At 34.7% G+C, this 20,540-nt stretch overlaps 3 protein-coding genes across 3 annotated transcripts; 1 reads left to right on the top strand and 2 right to left on the bottom strand.

The window, feature by feature from the left end:
- Positions 1 to 2,550: 2,550 nt before the first annotated feature.
- On the top strand, positions 2,551 to 4,711 carry LOC102627572 (protein RICE SALT SENSITIVE 3-like). Its single transcript, XM_006483746.4, has 6 exons — positions 2,551 to 2,891; positions 3,089 to 3,139; positions 3,231 to 3,407; positions 3,520 to 3,625; positions 3,729 to 3,770; positions 3,886 to 4,711. The coding sequence occupies exons 1-6, from the start codon at positions 2,755 to 2,757 to the stop codon at positions 4,465 to 4,467; spliced, it is 1,095 nt and encodes a 364-aa protein (XP_006483809.1). The 5' UTR covers positions 2,551 to 2,754; the 3' UTR covers positions 4,468 to 4,711.
- A 147-nt stretch (positions 4,712 to 4,858) lies between these two features.
- Positions 4,859 to 15,670, bottom strand: LOC102627861 (threonine--tRNA ligase, mitochondrial 1). The gene is made up of 20 exons (XM_006483747.4): positions 15,353 to 15,670; positions 15,022 to 15,259; positions 14,869 to 14,928; positions 14,174 to 14,263; positions 13,904 to 13,978; positions 13,640 to 13,768; positions 13,480 to 13,569; positions 11,973 to 12,061; positions 11,791 to 11,887; positions 11,622 to 11,708; positions 10,292 to 10,376; positions 8,697 to 8,791; positions 8,413 to 8,445; positions 8,247 to 8,333; positions 7,698 to 7,790; positions 7,188 to 7,280; positions 6,874 to 7,095; positions 6,349 to 6,420; positions 5,746 to 5,817; positions 4,859 to 5,328 (listed from the first exon to the last, which is right to left on the bottom strand). The coding sequence occupies exons 1-20, from the start codon at positions 15,604 to 15,606 to the stop codon at positions 5,233 to 5,235; spliced, it is 2,157 nt and encodes a 718-aa protein (XP_006483810.1). The 5' UTR covers positions 15,607 to 15,670; the 3' UTR covers positions 4,859 to 5,232.
- A 1,761-nt stretch (positions 15,671 to 17,431) lies between these two features.
- Positions 17,432 to 18,004, bottom strand: LOC107177674 (uncharacterized). Its single transcript, XM_015531880.2, has one exon. The coding sequence runs from the start codon at positions 18,002 to 18,004 to the stop codon at positions 17,432 to 17,434; it is 573 nt and encodes a 190-aa protein (XP_015387366.2).
- Between the last annotated feature and the right edge of the window lie 2,536 nt (positions 18,005 to 20,540).

Genomic DNA, 20,540 nt, shown 5'->3' with positions numbered 1-20,540 from the left:
TGTTCCACTAGCACATTCTAACTACTCCTTTCATTTGACATACTTGAATTATTTCACCACCACATTTTGGCTGCTCCTTTCATCCGACACACCTGACTTATTCCACCACCACGTTTTGGTTATTAGGGTTTGACTCTGATACCACAGTCCTTTCGTCCAACACATCTGAATTGTTCCACCACCACCACATTTTAGCTACTAAAGTTTGGCTTTGATACTAATTGTTGAGGGGCTGGGCCTAAGATTTCCAGATATTCAACTGAAAAAACTGGCCCATTAGATGGAGTAATTTATTTAACTCGTAAACCTAAGAGCATCACCAAAAAACTCTTCAAATAAGATTTTATTACTTATTTGAAGAGCCACATCAATATTTAAAGCTCTAAAAGACACTCCAATTAAGATTCTTCAAATAAAAAATTGATTCTTTCTCTTCAATTTATATTTTATTAATTTTCATTGAAGAAAGAGAGAGAAGTGCTTTAATTACTATTGACTTTTCCTTTAAAAAACTAATTATATGATTAAAATAATATTAACTTATTTTTATTTGAAGAGTATTTTGAAGAATATCATATTTTTTCACCATTTTATTTGCTACATAGGTAAGCAAATATGTATTTAAAGAGTAAAATTTATAGAGTCTTTGGAGATACTCTAAGTAATTTTTCTTTACTAACTAATACGGGATATAACTCAACATTTAAATATAAAATTGGCTATTAAGAAGCATGGGAAAACATAGATTCCACTTTAAGAAAGTGATGGGATAACATTTCAATTAATTCAACGTCTGTTTCTTGACCAGACCTCTTCTGTTGCGTTGTGCTTGTGCCATTGTTTCTTCCCATACCAATAAATACTTCTCCAATTCCATTCCACAAAGAAAAGAAAAATAAATATATAAATAATAAAATATTAAGTAATACTGTCATACTGAGTCGGAACCACCACCGTCAACAAAATCCAAAACTTCATTTACTTGTAGCCCAAAGAGGTTGCTTTCGCTTACATCACCAGTACAGAGCCTTGTCTCAAAACTCCATTATTTTACTTTGGTTAAAGGAGACCGTACATTCATTGTTGCATTAGATAGAACAAATAAACTAATCAATAAATCAATAAACAGCATTAACAGTACCCTATTTATAACACTCAATATCGCTGCACGCTAAAAAACAAATGGGGTTTGCCCTCAAAAGAAGCCGAGGAGAGGAAATAATGAAGACAGCATTGTGTGTCACCATCAAGAAATTGATGGTGACAAATTAATGATGGTGGGTTAATTATTTGCTGAAATTATTAATTCTACGTTGATTGGAAGGCTTAGTTAGGGACAGTCTATTAATTAAAGGTGGTCAAAGACAGAATATAATGGTCTGTCAAAAACATTTCTTGGTGTCAGGGAAGGGGAAATGATATGAAAGCACTGAAAGCTCCTTTGAGTCATCATGGAACTTGCACAGAGACAGATTCATAACGAGAGAGGAAGAAGGGGGGAAAAAAAAAAAAAAAAAAAAAAAGAGAGAGCCCAGAAACAAATAAAAGTACAGCGTATTGGGTTTAATTTTGCATCAATTTTTGTGAATGTTTAAGGTTGTGTAAAAGTAAAATGAAACTGTGATAAATCAACACGATTTGATCTATCCTACAACCGCTTTACATTATACATTGAAATTGCACCAAACCCTCTAAAACTAGCAGGCAGCAACCAGTTATTACCACACATTATATGGTGTGATTTAATGCTCTAGCCAGCTACTTTAATTATGGGTGTCCCTGATTGGAGAGAGGAGAATTAGTGATATAGACACCATTCAAGCCGCGATGAGAATGTGCTTGACAAATGACAAAGCAAATTAAAGTTAAAACAATTTATGGGGAGGTGCAAGTATATATGCAGCTAGCTGTGCTATGCAATTGTTATATATATCTGCATATATGTGAAGCATAAACACGTGAATAAAGTTGAATCTTGATGTTGCAAAAATACCTATTGATACGGGTTCGTAGCTTTGCTGGCCTTCTTAACGTAAATGTCAACAACGGTATCATATATTGAAATATTAGCATATAATTTATTGCAGTAATGGACACTTGTAACTTTTGCAGCTAAGCCAAGTAAACCAAGATAGCACTACTAACAAGTAATCAAACAAAATGAAAAATATCCCCACTTAAAATAATTTATCTTTTGCTGTTAAAAACCAATCGCGGTGTAGTTAATTCATTTTGTTTTCTACATTGACTTTAAATGAAGTTATATTATAATGGATAACTAATTTTCTTCTTCTTCTTTTTGTTTTTCCTCGCGTTTTTCACTTTCTGGGGCGGAATATTAGATGGGTAAGAAAATTATATTCATTGATGTGATTGAAGAAGAGAAAGATATAGTCATGAATCATGATGGTAGTGTATGAATACTGAGATTTGGTCTCTGCTAGCTGATGATTCATATTTTGAATTTGTGATTGATTGATACGGAGACCGTTGAGAATCCAAAAAAAAAAAAAAAAATTGGTTGGGCCCTCAAGAAACCATTTTGGTAAAAATTTATTTTATTTAAAGCAAGATTAAGTGAATGCACAGTAGATTAGCGAAAGAGAGAGAAATGTGAGATTTGCTTCTTGGTGTGGGCTTATAAAAAAGCAAGATAGGATATGCTGACTGCTGAGCTTAGCCTTCTTTCAAAGGGAGATATAGAGAGAGGAAAGAGTAGTAAGAGAAGAGAAAGAGAGAGAGAGAGTTTGAAAGATGGAAGAACATCTAAATCCATTAGCTATGACTCATCTCCTTCAACACACATTGAGAAGCTTATGCATTCATGAGAATTCTCAGTGGGTTTATGCAGTTTTTTGGAGGATCTTGCCTAGAAATTATCCACCACCCAAGTAAGCCAACAAGAAATACACAACATATATGTGCATAGGGTTTTGTTTCTTTCAAGATAGAGAATGAATGATCATATATTCTTAGCTATTAGCCTACTAATATAATTCATTTTCATTCGATAGAATAGGCATTGTTTTATTTGATAAATTAATGTATGTTTATTATATATATAACCCTTCTTTGTTTTTATATATAGATGGGATGGTCAAGGAGCTTATGATAGGTCAAGAGGCAACAGAAGGAACTGGTATTTGCTTTTTAAGTTTCTTAATAACTAGCATCAGTAACTTACTAGGCTAGCAATATATAGCATGCTATATTTATTAAACATGTGGCAGGATATTGGTTTGGGAAGATGGTTTCTGCAACTTTGCTGCTTCAACAGCAGCTGAGATCAATTCTGGAGATTGTCCAAGCTCTTCAGTTTATGGCAACTGTGAATTTCAACACTATCAAGGGCTTCAACCAGAGCTTTTCTTCAAAATGTCCCATGAAATCTACAACTATGGCGAAGGGTATGTGTGTGAAAAAACTAACTGGTACACATTAAATTTCAAAGCAAGCAAGAAACTTGATTTGATTGATCTCTCTCTGGTTTTTATTTTATTTATTTATTGGTATGTACAGTTTGATAGGAAAGGTTGCTGCAGATCATAGCCATAAATGGATATACAAAGAACCAAATGACCAAGAGATCAACTTCTTGTCAGCATGGCATAACGCAGCAGACTCAGTAATAATAAGCTTATATGTGTTAAAGATTCATTTCATGTTGCACTTTCTTTCAGAAAGAAAAACGTCTGTTTTCTTACAGAAATATCCATCTTGTTTTACAGCACCCCAGGACTTGGGAAGCCCAGTTCCAGTCTGGTATAAAGGTATAATATTGCATTAACATTTATCATTTCTTAACAAATGATATGATGATTTTAGCATGTGTTTTTTTTTATTAATTTAAACTCATGAATGATAATAATAATTATATAATTGCAGACCATAGCCTTGATTGCTGTTAGAGAAGGTGTTGTTCAATTGGGAGCTGTTAACAAGGTAGTTGAGGACTTGAGCTACGTTGTTCTACTAAGAAAAAAGTTCAGCTACATAGAAAGCATCCCTGGGGTGCTGCTGCCACACCCATCGTCTTCGGCGTACCCTTTCAAAATAGATGGGTATCATGCACCAGCAGAGGCATGGCACCACTATCAAATTCAAAACCCCCTTGCAGCAGCACTACCACTTGATCATCATCATCATCAATACTATGACCATTTCAATCAACCGAGTAGTGCAATGAAGATCACTCCTTCAATGAGCAGCCTGGAAGCTCTCCTCTCGAAGCTCCCCTCAGTGGTCCCACCTCCTCCTTCGGGAGACTACGGCGAGTCACAGCCACCACTAATGTCACCGTTCGTGTCCGCCGCTCATCAAAGGCCAATGGAGTTCATTCAAGCGGAGAAAGTTGCCAAAGAAGACACCGACGAAGACTACTGCAGGAGGCCTCATGATCGTGATGTGGGTGAGTGTAGCAGTTCAATGTCTGGTTATCAACATCACTTTCATCACCATCAAAATTGATTTACGATGATGCAACGAGACACAAAACCTTAATATTTTTATCTAGGAATCAAGTGATGAGTATCTCTAACGTCGTTAGCTTTCCCTGGTATTTTACGTCCCCATTCAGCGTTTGTCATAAACAGATAGATGCTTTCCTAGCTGTGGAAGCTTTTTGAAGTCTTAGATTCCTAGCATATATTATTAATATCATGATCATATAATTCTTACTCCAGTTAATTATACAAATGCGTGTCATTTATTATGCTCTTGTTTTTCATTAATATATATACATATTTAGAAGCACTTTGCGGTGATAATTTAAAAAAATGCCATGTTGATAAATTTTCAATATCAAATTTCAACTCAAAAACAAAATCCCTAGAAAAAAAAAAAAAAACGAATACAGATATGTCAGAAATTTTACCCACCAACTGTCGGGTTACATTGATTTTTCCTCCACCAAAATAAGTACCGACGTATGTGGACCCAAATAGATATCATTTTCGTCCAAGGAATTGCTTAGCTTGACTCCACTAAAATAATTGAGCCGATGAGTAAATTTGTCTCCAATCCGAATAATAAATAAAGAGCAAAAAAATTACAACTTGAACTCTTGCCTTTAATTGTTAAATAGAAAATTAAACAATCTGCCTTACAAATCAAAATCTGATTTTGATTTCAAACAAGTAGGGAATAATCGAGTGAATAATTTCTAGCAGCTCTTTCTTGTCTTTATGAGGTGTTTTAATGAAAATTTGCATTCCACTTCAATGGTTAAGCGTCCTATTGAAATGCTTCAAGTTTTTCCTTGAAGTGTTTTAGTAGGTCCTCGATGCTCATATTTGAATGGTCACCCTGATCTCTCACCCGGACACTAACCTGCAAGCGATAAGAATCAAACTCAGATTGTTAGAAATTCAAAATCCCTACAACATATGCAAAAAGAATTTCATACGGATTTTTACATTTAAGCAAGCAAGCATTATATGGCAACATGCTCTTAATTATAGGCAATTCCTTATAAAATTAGGTAGCAGCAGGTGCATGGAAAATGCTGTCTCTCATGGCATTCCACAGAAAATGCATGACTCCACTGAACAGTAAGATTTCAAATGCCATGACGGTGATTTCAAGCATTTATAACGCAGTCTTCTTCATATGTCCAGATGTAAAACACTATAAAGCATGCAAACAAAGCACACAATAACAACTCCAAAGAACACACCATCAAAGTGAATAGAATGCCATCGAGAAAACAAAAACCACCAAAATTCAGTTTATGAAAGTGGGTAGAACCTGTCCACTTTTGGCTTCCTCTTCACCAACCACCAATATAAAATTATACTGTGCCAACTGTGCTTCCCGTACCTGCAGAAAGCCCATCAGTGAAAAGCAACAAAAATTATGTGCCATACACTAAGTTAGCATGTTGGAAGAACAGCATATGATGTGCAAATAATGGGACAGGTTTTGATAATCAATGATTTATATTGCACATCATCTACAATGCTAAAATAACAAAAACTGTAATATTTAACATACAGATACCCGTATAGGGTAAATGTTGATGCCAGCAACCAACTCCTCCCAACATGAGAATACAACTTCAATATATGTACTCCGGGCATGTACAAAGCTATTGGGCTGGCAGCAGAAATTATTATCATGAGCACCAAATTCTTCAGTAGAACTGAAGAATTTTCAAGAAACCATGTACAATGACTATTCAGCACAAGACAAACATTATTGTAAGCCAGTAATGCATTCTTAATTAGAAAATGGAAGTGAACCATACATTGTGTAAGATTACCAAGAGCAGTATACAGTAGGTAAGATTACCAAGAGCATGGGGCAGTAGAAATAATGTGGATTTTTAATTTCAAAGTTCGAGGTTGTAACCTTTTTCTGAATCTTTCTGTCTGTTGTATCCACATCAACATAATAACCGGCTCGATAAATATGATCCCGCACCTATTAAGTTAAAAAAGAAAACTTAAGAAATAAATCAAACCAGTTAACATCATCACTTATAGAGTACAAAAGAGCCATTATAGTTGAGAGTTGAAACCATTAACTACTAACCCATGCAACACACAAATTGAATATAAATTTAATAAGTTTCTTGGTAACTATCACATTATAATAATGATGATTCAAAACTGAATTTACAGTCACTGAGGAAGCTAACAAAGATTCTTGGGTGATTATACAAACATACCATAAATGATAAGCCAGGGCAAACCAAAATCATCACTCGTCTATAAAGAGTACATATAACATGATACGGGAATGATTTAAGCCAATCCCAGCTTATCAGTGGACAGGGATATGCAGAAATACAAAAGTATAGGAGTCCAGAAGCTAGATGGTGATGACATCAAGCCAATCAGGCAATAAGCATCCAAAAGAAATAAGGTACACTACCTGTAAAGCATATGGTTGGGATTTCTCTGACACAGGGCAAACAATTGCTTGACGTGGACTGAGCCAAAAAGGCCACTTCCCCTTGTAATGTTCCAACAGTATAGCAAACATACGTTCAACAGACCCCAATATCGCTCTGTGTATCATAACAGGTCTCTCTGTCTTGGCTTCATCTTCCGCTGAGTAACCCAAGTTGAAACGATCAGGAAGCTGAAAGTCAAGCTGCAACACAGGCAAAATCTATATATGTGATCATTCTGCAACACAACATAATGGATTAAACGCACAAGCAAATAACAATGAATATTGAGAACCTGCAAAGTAGCACACTGGAATTTCCTCTTCAATGCATCAGATACACTGATATCAATCTTTGGTCCATAAAATGCTCCATCCCCTTCATTTATCTGGCACAGCATGCAAAAACACAGATGACTGAAAACCAATGTAAAACTACCGATGACATAATCAACAACCATGAAAGATTTTCTTTCTTATACTTTCTGAAATATAACCATAGAATCCTCATAATGCAGCTGATATTTTTCTTTCAAAAGGGAAAATAAGCATTTCAAGTGGAGAGACATTTTACATCATCAAAGATAATTTTTCAAAACAAAAGGGCACCAACACTTAGCTCAATAATTTCATATTGCAATTCAATTGGGCAGAAGGCGGTGAGGATAATGACAGCCAACGTCACCCAAAAAAATATGAAATGTAAAAAACCACAGGAGTAAATAGATTCACCAACAAAAACTAGTTCAAAATAGACTCCAAGAAACTCCACCTATGAATTGACTGAATGTCACAAAAATATTAACCTGCCATGGCTTCCCAAACTCATTCAATGCTTCTGTAAGAGCAGCTTCGGCTTTCTCCCAAGTTGCCAAGTCCCCAAGATACTTTTCAGGCCTCTACAATTACAGATATTTGTAACAAAAATAAATGAACATGATCCATTTCAACACGACGATAGGATATATGGACATATGATTGTATCATGGAACCAATACAGTCTATTTACACACGCACATACACGTGCAACAAAATGATAGACAGATATGCAAATATCCTACATTTCAGCACACAAAGGATGGCTTTCTAAAATAATTACCCAGTATATAAAATTCTAGTGCAGAGAGTACGATGCAGATCATTTATTTCAACGCAATCTGCCTCCCCATTTGCCCACAACAACCACCACACAGACGTGCATTGAAGTACAAATATGGATAAATAACTACACTATTTTCTTTCACAAATTAGGGGGAAAAATTGGAAGGGACATACTATCAACAAGAAGTTTCAAGAAAACATCATAAACATTTCAGGAATATGAGATTAAATTTGATAAGAAGAAGGTATCATACAGTTGATAGCTTCAGCTCATATGTGAACCCGAATATTCTGTAGGCATAATCAATGAACTCTAGGACACCCCTTACTTCGTCTTTTATCTGAAAAAATGAACCACAATGGTTAGAGACCATCTACAAATAAGAAACTCATGATAGATTTCAATCAATTTCAACTCACCTGGGACTCCCTGCAGAAAATATGAGCGTCATCCTGTGACAACACGCAGATTTATATTCATCAAATAGGGTAAATTCATGTCCAGAAAATTATATAGCTTGAGACAGAAAGTAGCTTATGATTTATACAAATTAACATAATTATGAAAAGAAAACCTAGAGAAAATGTATGTATTCAGCTCCAAAAGGTATATAAAACTGAGAACCCCAGACATAAGGGTGCAGGCCAGTCCCAATTTGACTATAGATTAAACTCTAATAACAATAGACCACATCTGAAAATACCTGCTGAAATCTCCTGACACGAGTTAATCCAGTGAGTGCTCCACTGGCTTCATTCCGATGCAAGACCCCAAAATCAGCCAGTCGCAGAGGTAGTTCTGCAAAAGCATGCTAAACAATCAGGAAAGAATGGTGCAAAATGGAGGTTGCAATTGGATGACCCTATACTATATATGGCTAGAGAGAGAGAGACTGAATATATACTGTGTCATAAAGTAGTCTTTACATTTTGGATTGGAGTGGGAATCCTAGAATTAGGAGTGTGGAGTGGGAGTGGAAGTAGATTGTTTACTTACACTGGAATGAGAGTATGGAATCGAAATCAGAATCCAATTTATGTGTTTACTTTGTCTTGGATTATGAGTAAACGGTTTCAAATTACACTTTTACCCTTATTTAATAAATTGTAGTTTTTAATTACAAAATTAATAAAAATATATTTGAAAAATAAAATATTTATTTTATTATATTTGTAAATTAATAATAATTATTAATATTCTTAATTGTGTAAATCACAGTTTTTATTTATTTTAATTTTAATTATGTAAATTAAAAATTATTGATAAGAACAACACAAATAAAATAGTATTATTAATAATATAGTACAAAATTAATATTTTCCTAGAATAAACTATTTATTATTATTAATTATTAATATTAAATAAATATAATACTATTATTTTTAAATAAATATAATAATATTATATTTTCAAACAAAAATAGTATATAATAATGTTATTAATTCTTTATGAATATAATAATATTATTTTTAAATAATTTTAACTTAGAAACAATGTAAATTATTATTTTTAATAAATGTAATTTATAAAATAATATAATATTATTATTTAAATAAATATGATATCATTTATTTATTTTATTAAATTTAATAAAATAAGGGTAGAAAAAGGAAGAAGTGGGAGTGGATTCCACACTCCTCACACTAAGTAAACATAGCATAATAGTTTTGTTGAAAGCTGGACATAATAGTTTTTCCCAATTCCTCATCATGTCACTCTCCGATACACTATCATACATTCAATGCACTAATGCATGATACAAAAGAAGATAATACAGTAAGCATCTGGTTTTATTCCCAATTAACATAGACAACAATCTTAATCATTAGCAACAAAGGTTATGATGCGAATATACTAACCTTCACCCTCTCGTATTAACAACATAATAAGAAAATTCTTGTTCAAACATAGCAACTTTCCAAATCTAAATCATATGCAAAGCAACTTTAAGCAACCATCAATAACAGCAGGTAAGAACTCCCCCAGTGCATGTGAATGCAACAAGGAAAATAGAAATATCAATTCAACAGTAAGAAGCTTTCTAGACACTTGCATAAAAAGATGCCGAGGCATGAAATGATAGCATAGCAGAGTGTTACCCTTTACATTTACAAAATATATATTCATCAACACTGGTATATGTTCCACTCAATAATATCAACATTAAGAATAGGAAAGAAATAACACAAAAATAATTCATGTCTAAATCCATATGTTCAGAATCAATTAAAGTGAAAGAACTGCAAAGAAAAAAAATATTGTTTCAAGAGGAAAAAATTTGATGTCAAATGAACTTACCTCTGTATGAACGAACCTTATGGTCAAACATCAAGCAGTGCCCTGGGCAATTCATTGGTTTCAAACCAAATTCTTGTTTTTCAATCTGTATCAAAAATTCAGTATCAGCATACTAAAGAAGACCTGATACAGTATGATAATAAATGACAACTGCTTTGCTTTGCCAAGAAACTTATAAGAATACATTAAATCCAGAAACAAGCAAGCGTATAGGCTAATATATTCGGAACCCAGAACCCAACTTAGATTTCGAACTTAATTCAAAAGCCGAAAAGACCACACAAGAACACTGGTAATCAACCAGAAACTCCACATTTCATGACATAAGCCCCTTCCCATGGCAAAATTATATATGCTAAAACTGAACACCATTTTGATCTGAAAGCTTAGACCAAAGTAAAACTACAGAGATTGCAAATTCACCCTACCTTTGTAACACACGAAAATTGTATGAGCTACCATATGTTTAAGTCAAGGGCGTACCCATGGCCTAAATTAAATATTTATGTCATGGAATAATTAAACATAAAAATTTCATTAAAAAAATAAAAATACAACCAAACAAAGGGAACATTATTAAGAGCATTATCCCTAAAAATTGGTTCTCTCAACAAAAATAATTATTAAAAAAAGGTAAAAGATAAGTGTGTGTATACATACGCATGCATGTGTGTGTGTGTGTGAATACACACTTCAATCTCTATCCAAAACAAACCCCAACCATGTTTAAAACATCAGGGAATAATAAGTTAAAAACCCTAATAAGATAAATAATAAGCTTTTATGAATCAATAATAGAATACAATTTTCTTTCCTTAATTGGATAATAACTAGAGAAAATGGAGGAATGGATCATTAAAAGTGGAGTGGAAATGGCTGGGAAGAGGACCACAATACAAGCAAGCATCTGCTATTTGCTTGGTGAGTGATCAGCAAAGGGAAGGTACCAACTATATAAAAATTGGAACATGTGTGTTATATATACAGTGGCAATTTTGTAAATATAAACAAACATATTAATAATTTTTTTTTTTTTTGCGACAGACTGGGCTATAGCCTGGTCAACCCCTCTAATAAGTCTGCCACTGGCTTAAGTCTCTCCCATAAAAGTTTGTCACTTACAGAACTTTGAACAAGTTAATAAACAGTCCCTAAATTACATTTAATGTGTATATGAATGATCATCTTTCCCAAATGGGCCATATCCAAAAGAATTAAGGTTAATAAGTCCGGCAACAGATGAGACCCACCCATGCATGGACAATAGAATGAAAACATACTTCTCACACTTTATACTTGAGGATAGACTAAAACTATGCAAAAAGCTTACATCAATTAAAAACATATTCTCCTTGTAATTTGCAGCATGACCAGATGTTTCCCAGAGTTTCATATTATACATATTCGGTGATATAACCTGCCAAAACTCGGTTAAGTTACTTTCTTGTTTATAAAGAATGTATTTCATACAAAGAATATGATCACAATTGATTTCTAACCTCTTGATAACCTCTGTCCCAATATTGCTTTTTAATAAACTCCATCAATTTGTTGTAAATTCGAGTACCAAGAGGAAGGAAGAACCAGCTTCCTGGGCTGAAATTCATAAAAGATGAACAAATTAATATCATGGACAATCTTGACATGTTAAGCAAAGCCCAGTTATCAACTCGTGTAGTACCTAAGAGGGTGATTAAAGAAAAGCTCTTGTTTTTTTCCCAGTTCTCTGTGGTCATATTTCTCTGCCTCCTTAAGCAGTTCAATATATTCCTGGACGAAAATCAACATTAGTCAGACCAGAATGTCATTTCAAAGCCAATGAACAAAAAGAAAATCCAAAAGACCATTTTCTTGTCCTTGGAATACAGATCACAATCCAAACTAATCCCTCCAACAAATTTAGGACATTCTTCTTGGCTGTTTCAAAAATAGATTTAAACTTATTTGAAAAAGTAAATGTATGTCTCATCTTTTTTAAATTTCACTCACACAAAATTATATCAGACAAAGACCATCCACCCATTTACACTACAAGTCGTAGCAAAATTTTTCAATGACTTTCTCTGATTTCCATATATTTTGTTTTATTAGTAGCAAGAGGGTAACCAAATTTCCTCCCCACCCATGTGAAAGGATTCAGACCCCAAATCTCTTGTACCACCACAACTCATCTAACTAACTGAACCAACTAGAACCTTCAGTACTTTCTCTATGTCCAGTACTTTAACAAGAAAATTGACTCGTATACTTTCATGAAATCCTTATGCACGCACAAGATATTGTGCGATGAAATAGTACATAAAAGTAAATTTTAGTCCCATCCAACAATCCAGGGGAAAAAAAAAACTTATTCTTACCAATCTTTGATTTACACAAAAAGTTTGACTATTCCATAAATTTCTTAATGCATTACATGTGCATATCATGGCATTTCAATCAACAATGAATTATTAATATAAACAAATAAAAGGATGGAAGCATTCACTACAAATTTCTATAACCATACGCGCATTTATACTATGGAAATATTTATAATTCTCCTCAGACTACCTTCACTTGAGACTAGAGGATATCTAAAATGCCTATCCAGTTAAAGTAACACCGAGTTTCAAATGGAGAAAGAGCAAAACCCTGAAATATTCAGCAGTTTGACAAAGCAGCTGATGCATCTAATAGTGCACTCAGTGTTATGCCTTAATGTAGCATGCGGCCTTAATCGCCAAATCTGACCACACTTAGCGCCTAAGTCAACCTAAAACCTAAAAACCCTAACTTAAGAGTGAAGCACATGCCAAAGAGGAAAGAAGAAGAAGGTACAGAGAATAAAATTAATTATGGCGTAGAGCCTGTTGTATTATTGCCAGTAAAGAGGTCTTTATATACAAGTTTAAGTATGCTACAACTATAAGGCATCCTTATGAGACCTTATCTAATGAGAAGAATACATGCTTAAAAGGCAAAACAAAATCTATGCAGGATTCGCTTTAGGAAAGCCTACTCCTAGTCTAATTGGGAAAGTATCTACCTCCTAAATATGTACAGCACCGTCCTAAGCAAGCTAGGACACCTAAAAGCCCAAAACAGCCGTAAATTAAGGTGCTGTGCGTGAGCTTTACACCCAACAACAGTAAGGGCGTGACAACAGGCAGAACAAATGTATCTACAAGGAGCCAGAAGCAGAAACCTACCTTCAACCGTTTTTTATCAGGGTATGATATTCCATAAACTCTCTGTAAACTCTCACGATCCTTGTTCCCCCTCCAATAAGCCGATGAAGCCTGAATTATGAATCTTTCAGCATAACAAACACTGGCAAATATAAGCTTTAACATTCACATGAGGCATCACCTTCAAACACCCAAATCCTTTCACAAATGATGTATTTGGTATATGAGGTCCACGACACAAATCAACCAAGGGACCACATCTGTACACTGTGATAGTTTTGTCAGCAGGCAGATCATTGATTATTTCAACCTAATTACGAAAGGAAAAAGAATCAGAAAAAGGAAAAAAAACTAAAATGAAGAAAATTAAACAAATAAACATATGTAGGGAAATAATTTGGAAATATTTAGTTTCAATGACGTAAAAATTGGAATATTAGCTGACCTTAAAATTGTTGTCGGAAAACATCTCAAGAGCCTGATCTCTTGTAACTTCAATGCGCTCAAAAGGCTGCTTTTCCTGAAACATTGAACAATCAAATTATTTAGTAACATGAAGTAGGGCACAATTCTCCACCATTGGAAGCAAAAAAGAAATCAAAACATCAAACATCAAGCCTTTGCATTCATAAAGAAAACAACTGCTGATTTACAAGTACTGGAAAAAAGTTGTCTGAGCAGTTAACTAATCAAAACAAGAAACCAAAAGTACTACCTTGGCAGCTTTATCTGCTTCTGAATCAATTGACTTGAAGTGATCTGGATTCAAGCCCAAGTCCCCATAAAATGCATCATAATAGAAACCCTGCAAAAGAATACCGCATCTTATAAGAAGAGAATCTGATTTACACATCATAAGTAGCAATAAAAAAACTCATGACAATCTAAACCAGCAAAGCAAGGATTGTGCAATTTGCCATTTGCAGACATTTCTCTTATTTCATTTCAAATGAGTTTCAATAATAACTCAATGCAGAGTTAAAATTAAACAGTATCAAACGATTGGAAGAAAAATATTATGCTTATCTTAATTGTAACAATTTTCCACCGCTTTGACAAACTAATTTGTCTAATCATCAAAAAAGAAGATGCATAGAACTTGAAGATACAGAATATTACTCGAAAAATGGAAGCTGAACTGATGTAATACAAAATGTAAAGCTTCACACGTGATAGTGACAAGAATTATAACAAATAGCATCACCCTATTGAATCTCATCTGAAGAATCTCTTGCATTCTGAATACTAACATCATTTTCATACAATCACATTCTCATAAAACAATCAATGAAGATATAGATAGATTAATTCACTCAACAAATTCATATAATACAAAAATAATAATAATAATAATAAATAAATAAATAAATTTATAAGTCTCAAGATTAACAATGTTATCAAACAAAGTACCTCTCCTCTTGTTGTGCATGGCCCAATACACAACTTACAACCATACTGCTGCTCAATTGCCTACACCAGCAGCAAAAGACAAGAAAACAACATCAAAATTACCGCACAATCAACCCACCCCACAAGTATAAGAGAAAACTCAAGTGATAATACCTGTCCTAGAATGTGGGCACTAGAGTGCCAGAAAGTATCACGGCCTTCGTCAGAATCAAAAGTGAATAACTTGAGGTCACAATCGGCCTCTAAGGGCCTAGTCATGTCCCACAAAACACCATTCACCATGGAAATCAAAGCATTGGCCGCCAAACTCTTCGAAATTCCCTGAGCAATATCCATGGGCGAAGTCTCCCATCTCTTGCCTTCTTTCACAGACCCATCGGGCAGAGTAATCCTAAAAAATAAAAAATAAAAAATAAAAGCAGATACCCATTAAAGAAATAGAAGAAAAAAAAACCAGAAAGAAAGGAAAAAAAAAAGGAATTACTTGATGGGATCATGGGGGAGAGACTGGAGGCGGGCTTGTTGTTCGGACTGAAGAGACTGGAAGAGACTGATACGTTTGGGAATGACTTTGTTGAGATACTCTTCGTCTTTGACTTGATTTGGAGACGGCATCGCGCAGATGCGGCGGAGATTGGTGGCGGAGGAGGGTTTAGTGTTTTGACAGCGAAAGAGTTGAGAGGAAATACGGCGGCAGTTGAATGTAAGCGTTGCCAAGACTTTAGCACATTGCAGCATATGGTGTTGAGTTGAGAGCTAAAAAAGAGTATTTGGGGTTTCTATAATTCTTCTCTCAGGTTTTACGATTACGCTCCTTTTGTATTTATTTTCTTTTTTTCTTTTAAATAAAACTTATTAAAACCTTTTCTGACCGTTGTATTTGCAAATCTATGATTGTTCTAATTTCATCACGATCCCTAATTTATTACGTTTCCTCGAATAAGAATATAGGTTGTCCATTGTACTTAAATATGTCCCTGAGCAGAGCCTTCCCAAACGACATTTACTGTATTCTTAAGTTTGACCGAAACCCATAATAAAGATAAAAAAACAAGCTTGGGCTACAGGACCTACTTCAAACAATGGGCACGCTATGTTATCATTGACAAACATATAAGAAATAAGGAATCTAGATGATATTATTCTATTTCCGCTTGGCTAAATATTCATATAATATGATTGGTTTGGAATATTGTTATAGTTAAAACCGCTTTTGGTTATCTTAACACCTTTATTCAAATGCTCTCGACGAATAAACCCCTTTTACTTTATTTATATAATCTATCTTTATTCTCTAGTGCAAAAATCGAAGGTAGCATGGACTATGAAACAAATGGGCTCAGAGGAGTCAAATTGTAGTTGGGCCTTGTACGGAGAGATATTGAGCTGAACCAACACTCACAAGAGTACTGATATGTAGCCGCATCACTTTTTCCCATTATCCCCCAGTGATAAGTTTTACGACTCTCATTTTGCCCTTATATGAAATTAATAAATGGATAATTATGTTATCAGATTGTCTATTCTAAAATCAAAATTCTAATTGCACGCAATAGAAGAAAAGCACAAGTCAATTTCTTGTAATTGTGAGGAAAAAAAAACAAGTAAATTGAGCAAATTAGAAAACCAATGTGGACAAAAATATATCTATGCATGCTCTTCTTCTTTTTTTAATACTAATTACACAGATATTTATAACTATTGTTATAGCAAACATTACACTAATATTTATAATCAGATATACATAACTGAAACTTACATTATCACATTAAATAATAAGCATGCCATTTTTTCTTCACTAAATACGAGGCTCCTATAAATCTTTAATTTAAGCTCCCAATTTTCTGTAATCATTTAACTTATTATCCCATAGCCCGAAGAAACATACGAGACTTTCTACCAAACCCCAACTCGTCAACTAATCTTTTCACAGAATTCCTCGTAGTTTCAAGCTTATAAAGAAAAAATTAGGGAAAAGAAACAAGTATTTGACAATCTGCAAAGTGCTATTTCCACATATCTTCACAAAATTCGGTATTCGGCACTAAAGTCTTCCCAAGTCGCAGCAGGTACCGCCACATCATTGACGATCAAACTAGCTAGCTTAACTCTGAGTCCGTGATTAATGGTATATTAGGTATGATATGGGATATGTTGAGAGATAAGAATTAGTTTAAATTTTTTTAATGGCGTTGATTGAGAAATAGGAGCTGCTGAGATGAATGAAATGGTTCAAATATCATCACTTCAGTTTAATGCCCCGTGGGTTTTCCTAACAAAGTTCATTCATGACCCAACCTCGATTGAGCCTTATGAGTTTTGGCATATAGACTAGTGCTTTTAACAACCCTTCAATATACTGATAAAGCTCTTGCATTGAAATCACATTTAAACACAAAACATAAATATAATGAACCCATTTATATGTGCTCTCTCCTCCATCTCTTTTGCTCGCACAAGCATGCATTTCCCCCCCCCCCCCCCTCCTTGCAAGCTCATCATATTTATTATCTATCCGTTATCTTGACCTTTTTTTTTTTTGACAAGAAAATGAAACTTTCATTCAAGAGCAAAAGAGTACATCAGGTGGAAAATTATCCTTCCATGTGACAGTTTCTGAGCTTCTCAAAGCTCTTTTAGCAAGAGAGTAAGCACAATTATTACAACATCTTGGGACATGTTGAATTGATAACGATTGAAACTTCTCCTTGTAGCTGTGAATATCTGAAATTGTCCACACAATCTCCTTCCTGCTACTGGTTTTACTGTTGGCTAAATTGGCAACTTCAATACAGTCTGTTTCAATTATCACTGCTGCTAGCCTTAATTTCAAAGCAATTTCCAGCCCCCATTTGACCGCCTCAACTTCTGCTTCTGTGACATTATCTTGGAATTTTGTGCTTTTGACTGCTGCCACTATAACTTGCCCTTGAGGATTTCTGATAACAACCCCCAGGCCTGTGAGCTGCTGCTCTGTGTGGACAGCCACATCCACATTGACTTTGTAATAACCAACAGGCGGGGGGCACCATTGGTCTTGTTTGCTGACATTTTCACTTCTTTTGCTTGTCTGCTCTTTCCCATGGACTCTTTGATAAACCTCTACAGCAGCTTGTGCTTTTGCAATGAAAGACATCGGGCTTACTCTTTTCCTTTAAAAAATTAGCTTGTTCCTAGCATGCCATATTTCCCACCAGACAACAGCCACAAATTCTACCTCCCTCATAGGCATCTTTTTTATCAAGTTCTGCATAACACTTAGAATGTCCTCTCGCACAACTCCATGCATTTCAGAAGCAAGATAACTGTATTTCCAGACCTTCCTAGCCACCTTGCACTCCATAAAAGCATGAAAAGCATCATTTACTCCTGATTTACAGACTTGGCAAATGGGTTCCTGTTGTGCAAATTTTATTGTACTCGCAAGCGCACGAATCTATTGTAGTATAGATCAATGGTGACGAGTGTCGATCCCACGAGGAGGTGGATTTTAATTATATGTAGAATTAATTTTGTAAATGGGTGGTTGAAATTGTGGTGGAAGTGATTTAAATTATCCTAAAATTGGAATTGAGATGACGAGAATAAATTGAAGCGAAATCTATTGAAATGATGTACTTGGGTATCTGGATCCGTATCAACATGCATCATGGGCTAAATAATCTGTATTAATGCCAATTAAATCATGAGGGGGGAATCCACGCCTCATGAACCACGCTCTAATCAATATGGTGCTAAGGGCTTATCGTGCCAAATAATAATAACCTTGTACTAGAGGGCCGATGAAACCAAGGCGGTACTAAACAAGATTAGTATTATTTGTCGACGATAAGTCAAAACATCCACAAAAACTAGAGGGGAAGAGAAAATAAATTTACCAAATTAAGCCCATGACACATGTTGAGACTTCACCTTCAACCCAAACTTGAAAGAAAATTAGTCACTCATAATTGAAATAGGGACAAAATGGAAATTTATTAAAATACGTAGAAAATACAAGATGGAGAAGGAATTACAGAAAATGGATCCCAAAAATGGATTCAGAGATATCAAATTAGGGGGGGAGGCCCCCTTTTTATAGATATATTGAGTAAATTGTGGCCATCGGATTAAAAACAGTTTGGACGCTCAGGATTTCGCCACGTCATCAGTCAACAGTACGCGTGAACAGTACGCGGTTTGACCCGGGTGAACAGTGACACGGTTTGGTTGAAAATAATCTTGTGTAATGCATGTACCATACGCAAGATTTTTGGTCCACTGATATGCTGCCACGTCATCAATTAACAGTGCATAAGAATTTTAGTCCAACAGGATCGTGACACCTCATCAGTCAATGCCACATCATCGGTCAATGCCACGTGATCGATCCGTCTATGTGAACAGTGTCGTGAACAGTAACGTAGACAGTACCGTATATGTGAATAGTACCATACATGTGAACAGTGCCATTTTTCTTTTTATGCTCCTCCTAAGGTTTTCGACCATCCTGAGTTCAAAAGTGATGTTTGTTTTGCCATTTGATCTCTCGTTTATTGTGAAATGACTATAATGCCCCTAAAATACATAAAATACTTAATTAAAATAAAACACACATAATTAAATTACAAGAAGCTAAAACACATAAAAGTAAAGGTTGTTAGTAAGACTTGAAATATAAAATGACGGTTTTCTCCTTTATAAATATGTATTTTCTAACACTCAACAGCTCCTGTATAATTTTTCTCCGAAATAACCTTTCTGCAGTTGGCAATAGATCCTTTGCAGCTCTCCAAATGAAGATTCTGGTTTTTCTTGGAAGATTAAGCTTCCAAATATTATGCCAGCCGTGAGAATGACCTGTTGAACTTGTTGGAGCTTCAACATATTTGAGCTTAAGGGCAACCTGGTAGCCACTCTTCACTGTGTAGAAACCTTTTTTGTCATAGTGCCACACCCGTTCATCGTTCTTGGGGTATCTTGGTAGGGGAATGCTCTTGATCACCTCCGCATCCTCCTTTGCAAAGTGATGCTCAATCAAAATATTATTCCACTGGTGGTCTGAGCCTATTAAGTCTGCAACTTTAGAATTAGCTAGGAGAGATGGGGAGAAGATTGGCCTAAAGGAAGTTGGCCTGGGAATCCAGTGCTGGCCATAATATGAATTTTGTCTCCTCTGCCTACTCTCCATCTTGTTCCCTGCTGAAGAATTTATCTTGACCTTTTTCAATCTATGGCTCTCATCTATTAAATTGATTTACCAAATTTAAAAAAATTTATTTCTTTTTTTTTAAAGAGTAATTACATTTATTATCGAGAAGCTAGTGTTTTTGAGTTTAACAGAGAGAGATAGTTTGAAGAGATGAATAAAGATAACAAAACTTCAAAAAACTTATCACCCATACAATTATTTAAGTAGATGAGATAAGGAGATTGCAAAAGGATTTAAGAGTAAGAAAGCAGAAAAAATTAAAGATTCAAATAAGAATAGTATTAATTTAGAGAAAGGGTGTTTTTGCTATTAAATATAGTATAATTGAAAAGGGAGATTTTAAAAGAATAATAAAGGGATGTTAGAAGTCCGTCGCTTTTGCATATTCACAACATGTAAAAGCACTAAACTATCATCATCATATTTTCTCAAACGCATCCAAAATAAAAAATAAAATCTAGCAGCTCTTCAGTAGAATTGG

Source organism: Citrus sinensis, chromosome 4, assembly GCF_022201045.2.
Source record: "Citrus sinensis cultivar Valencia sweet orange chromosome 4, DVS_A1.0, whole genome shotgun sequence".
Lineage (NCBI taxonomy): Eukaryota > Viridiplantae > Streptophyta > Magnoliopsida > Sapindales > Rutaceae > Citrus > Citrus sinensis.
This window is presented reverse-complemented; position numbering and strand designations above follow the sequence as displayed.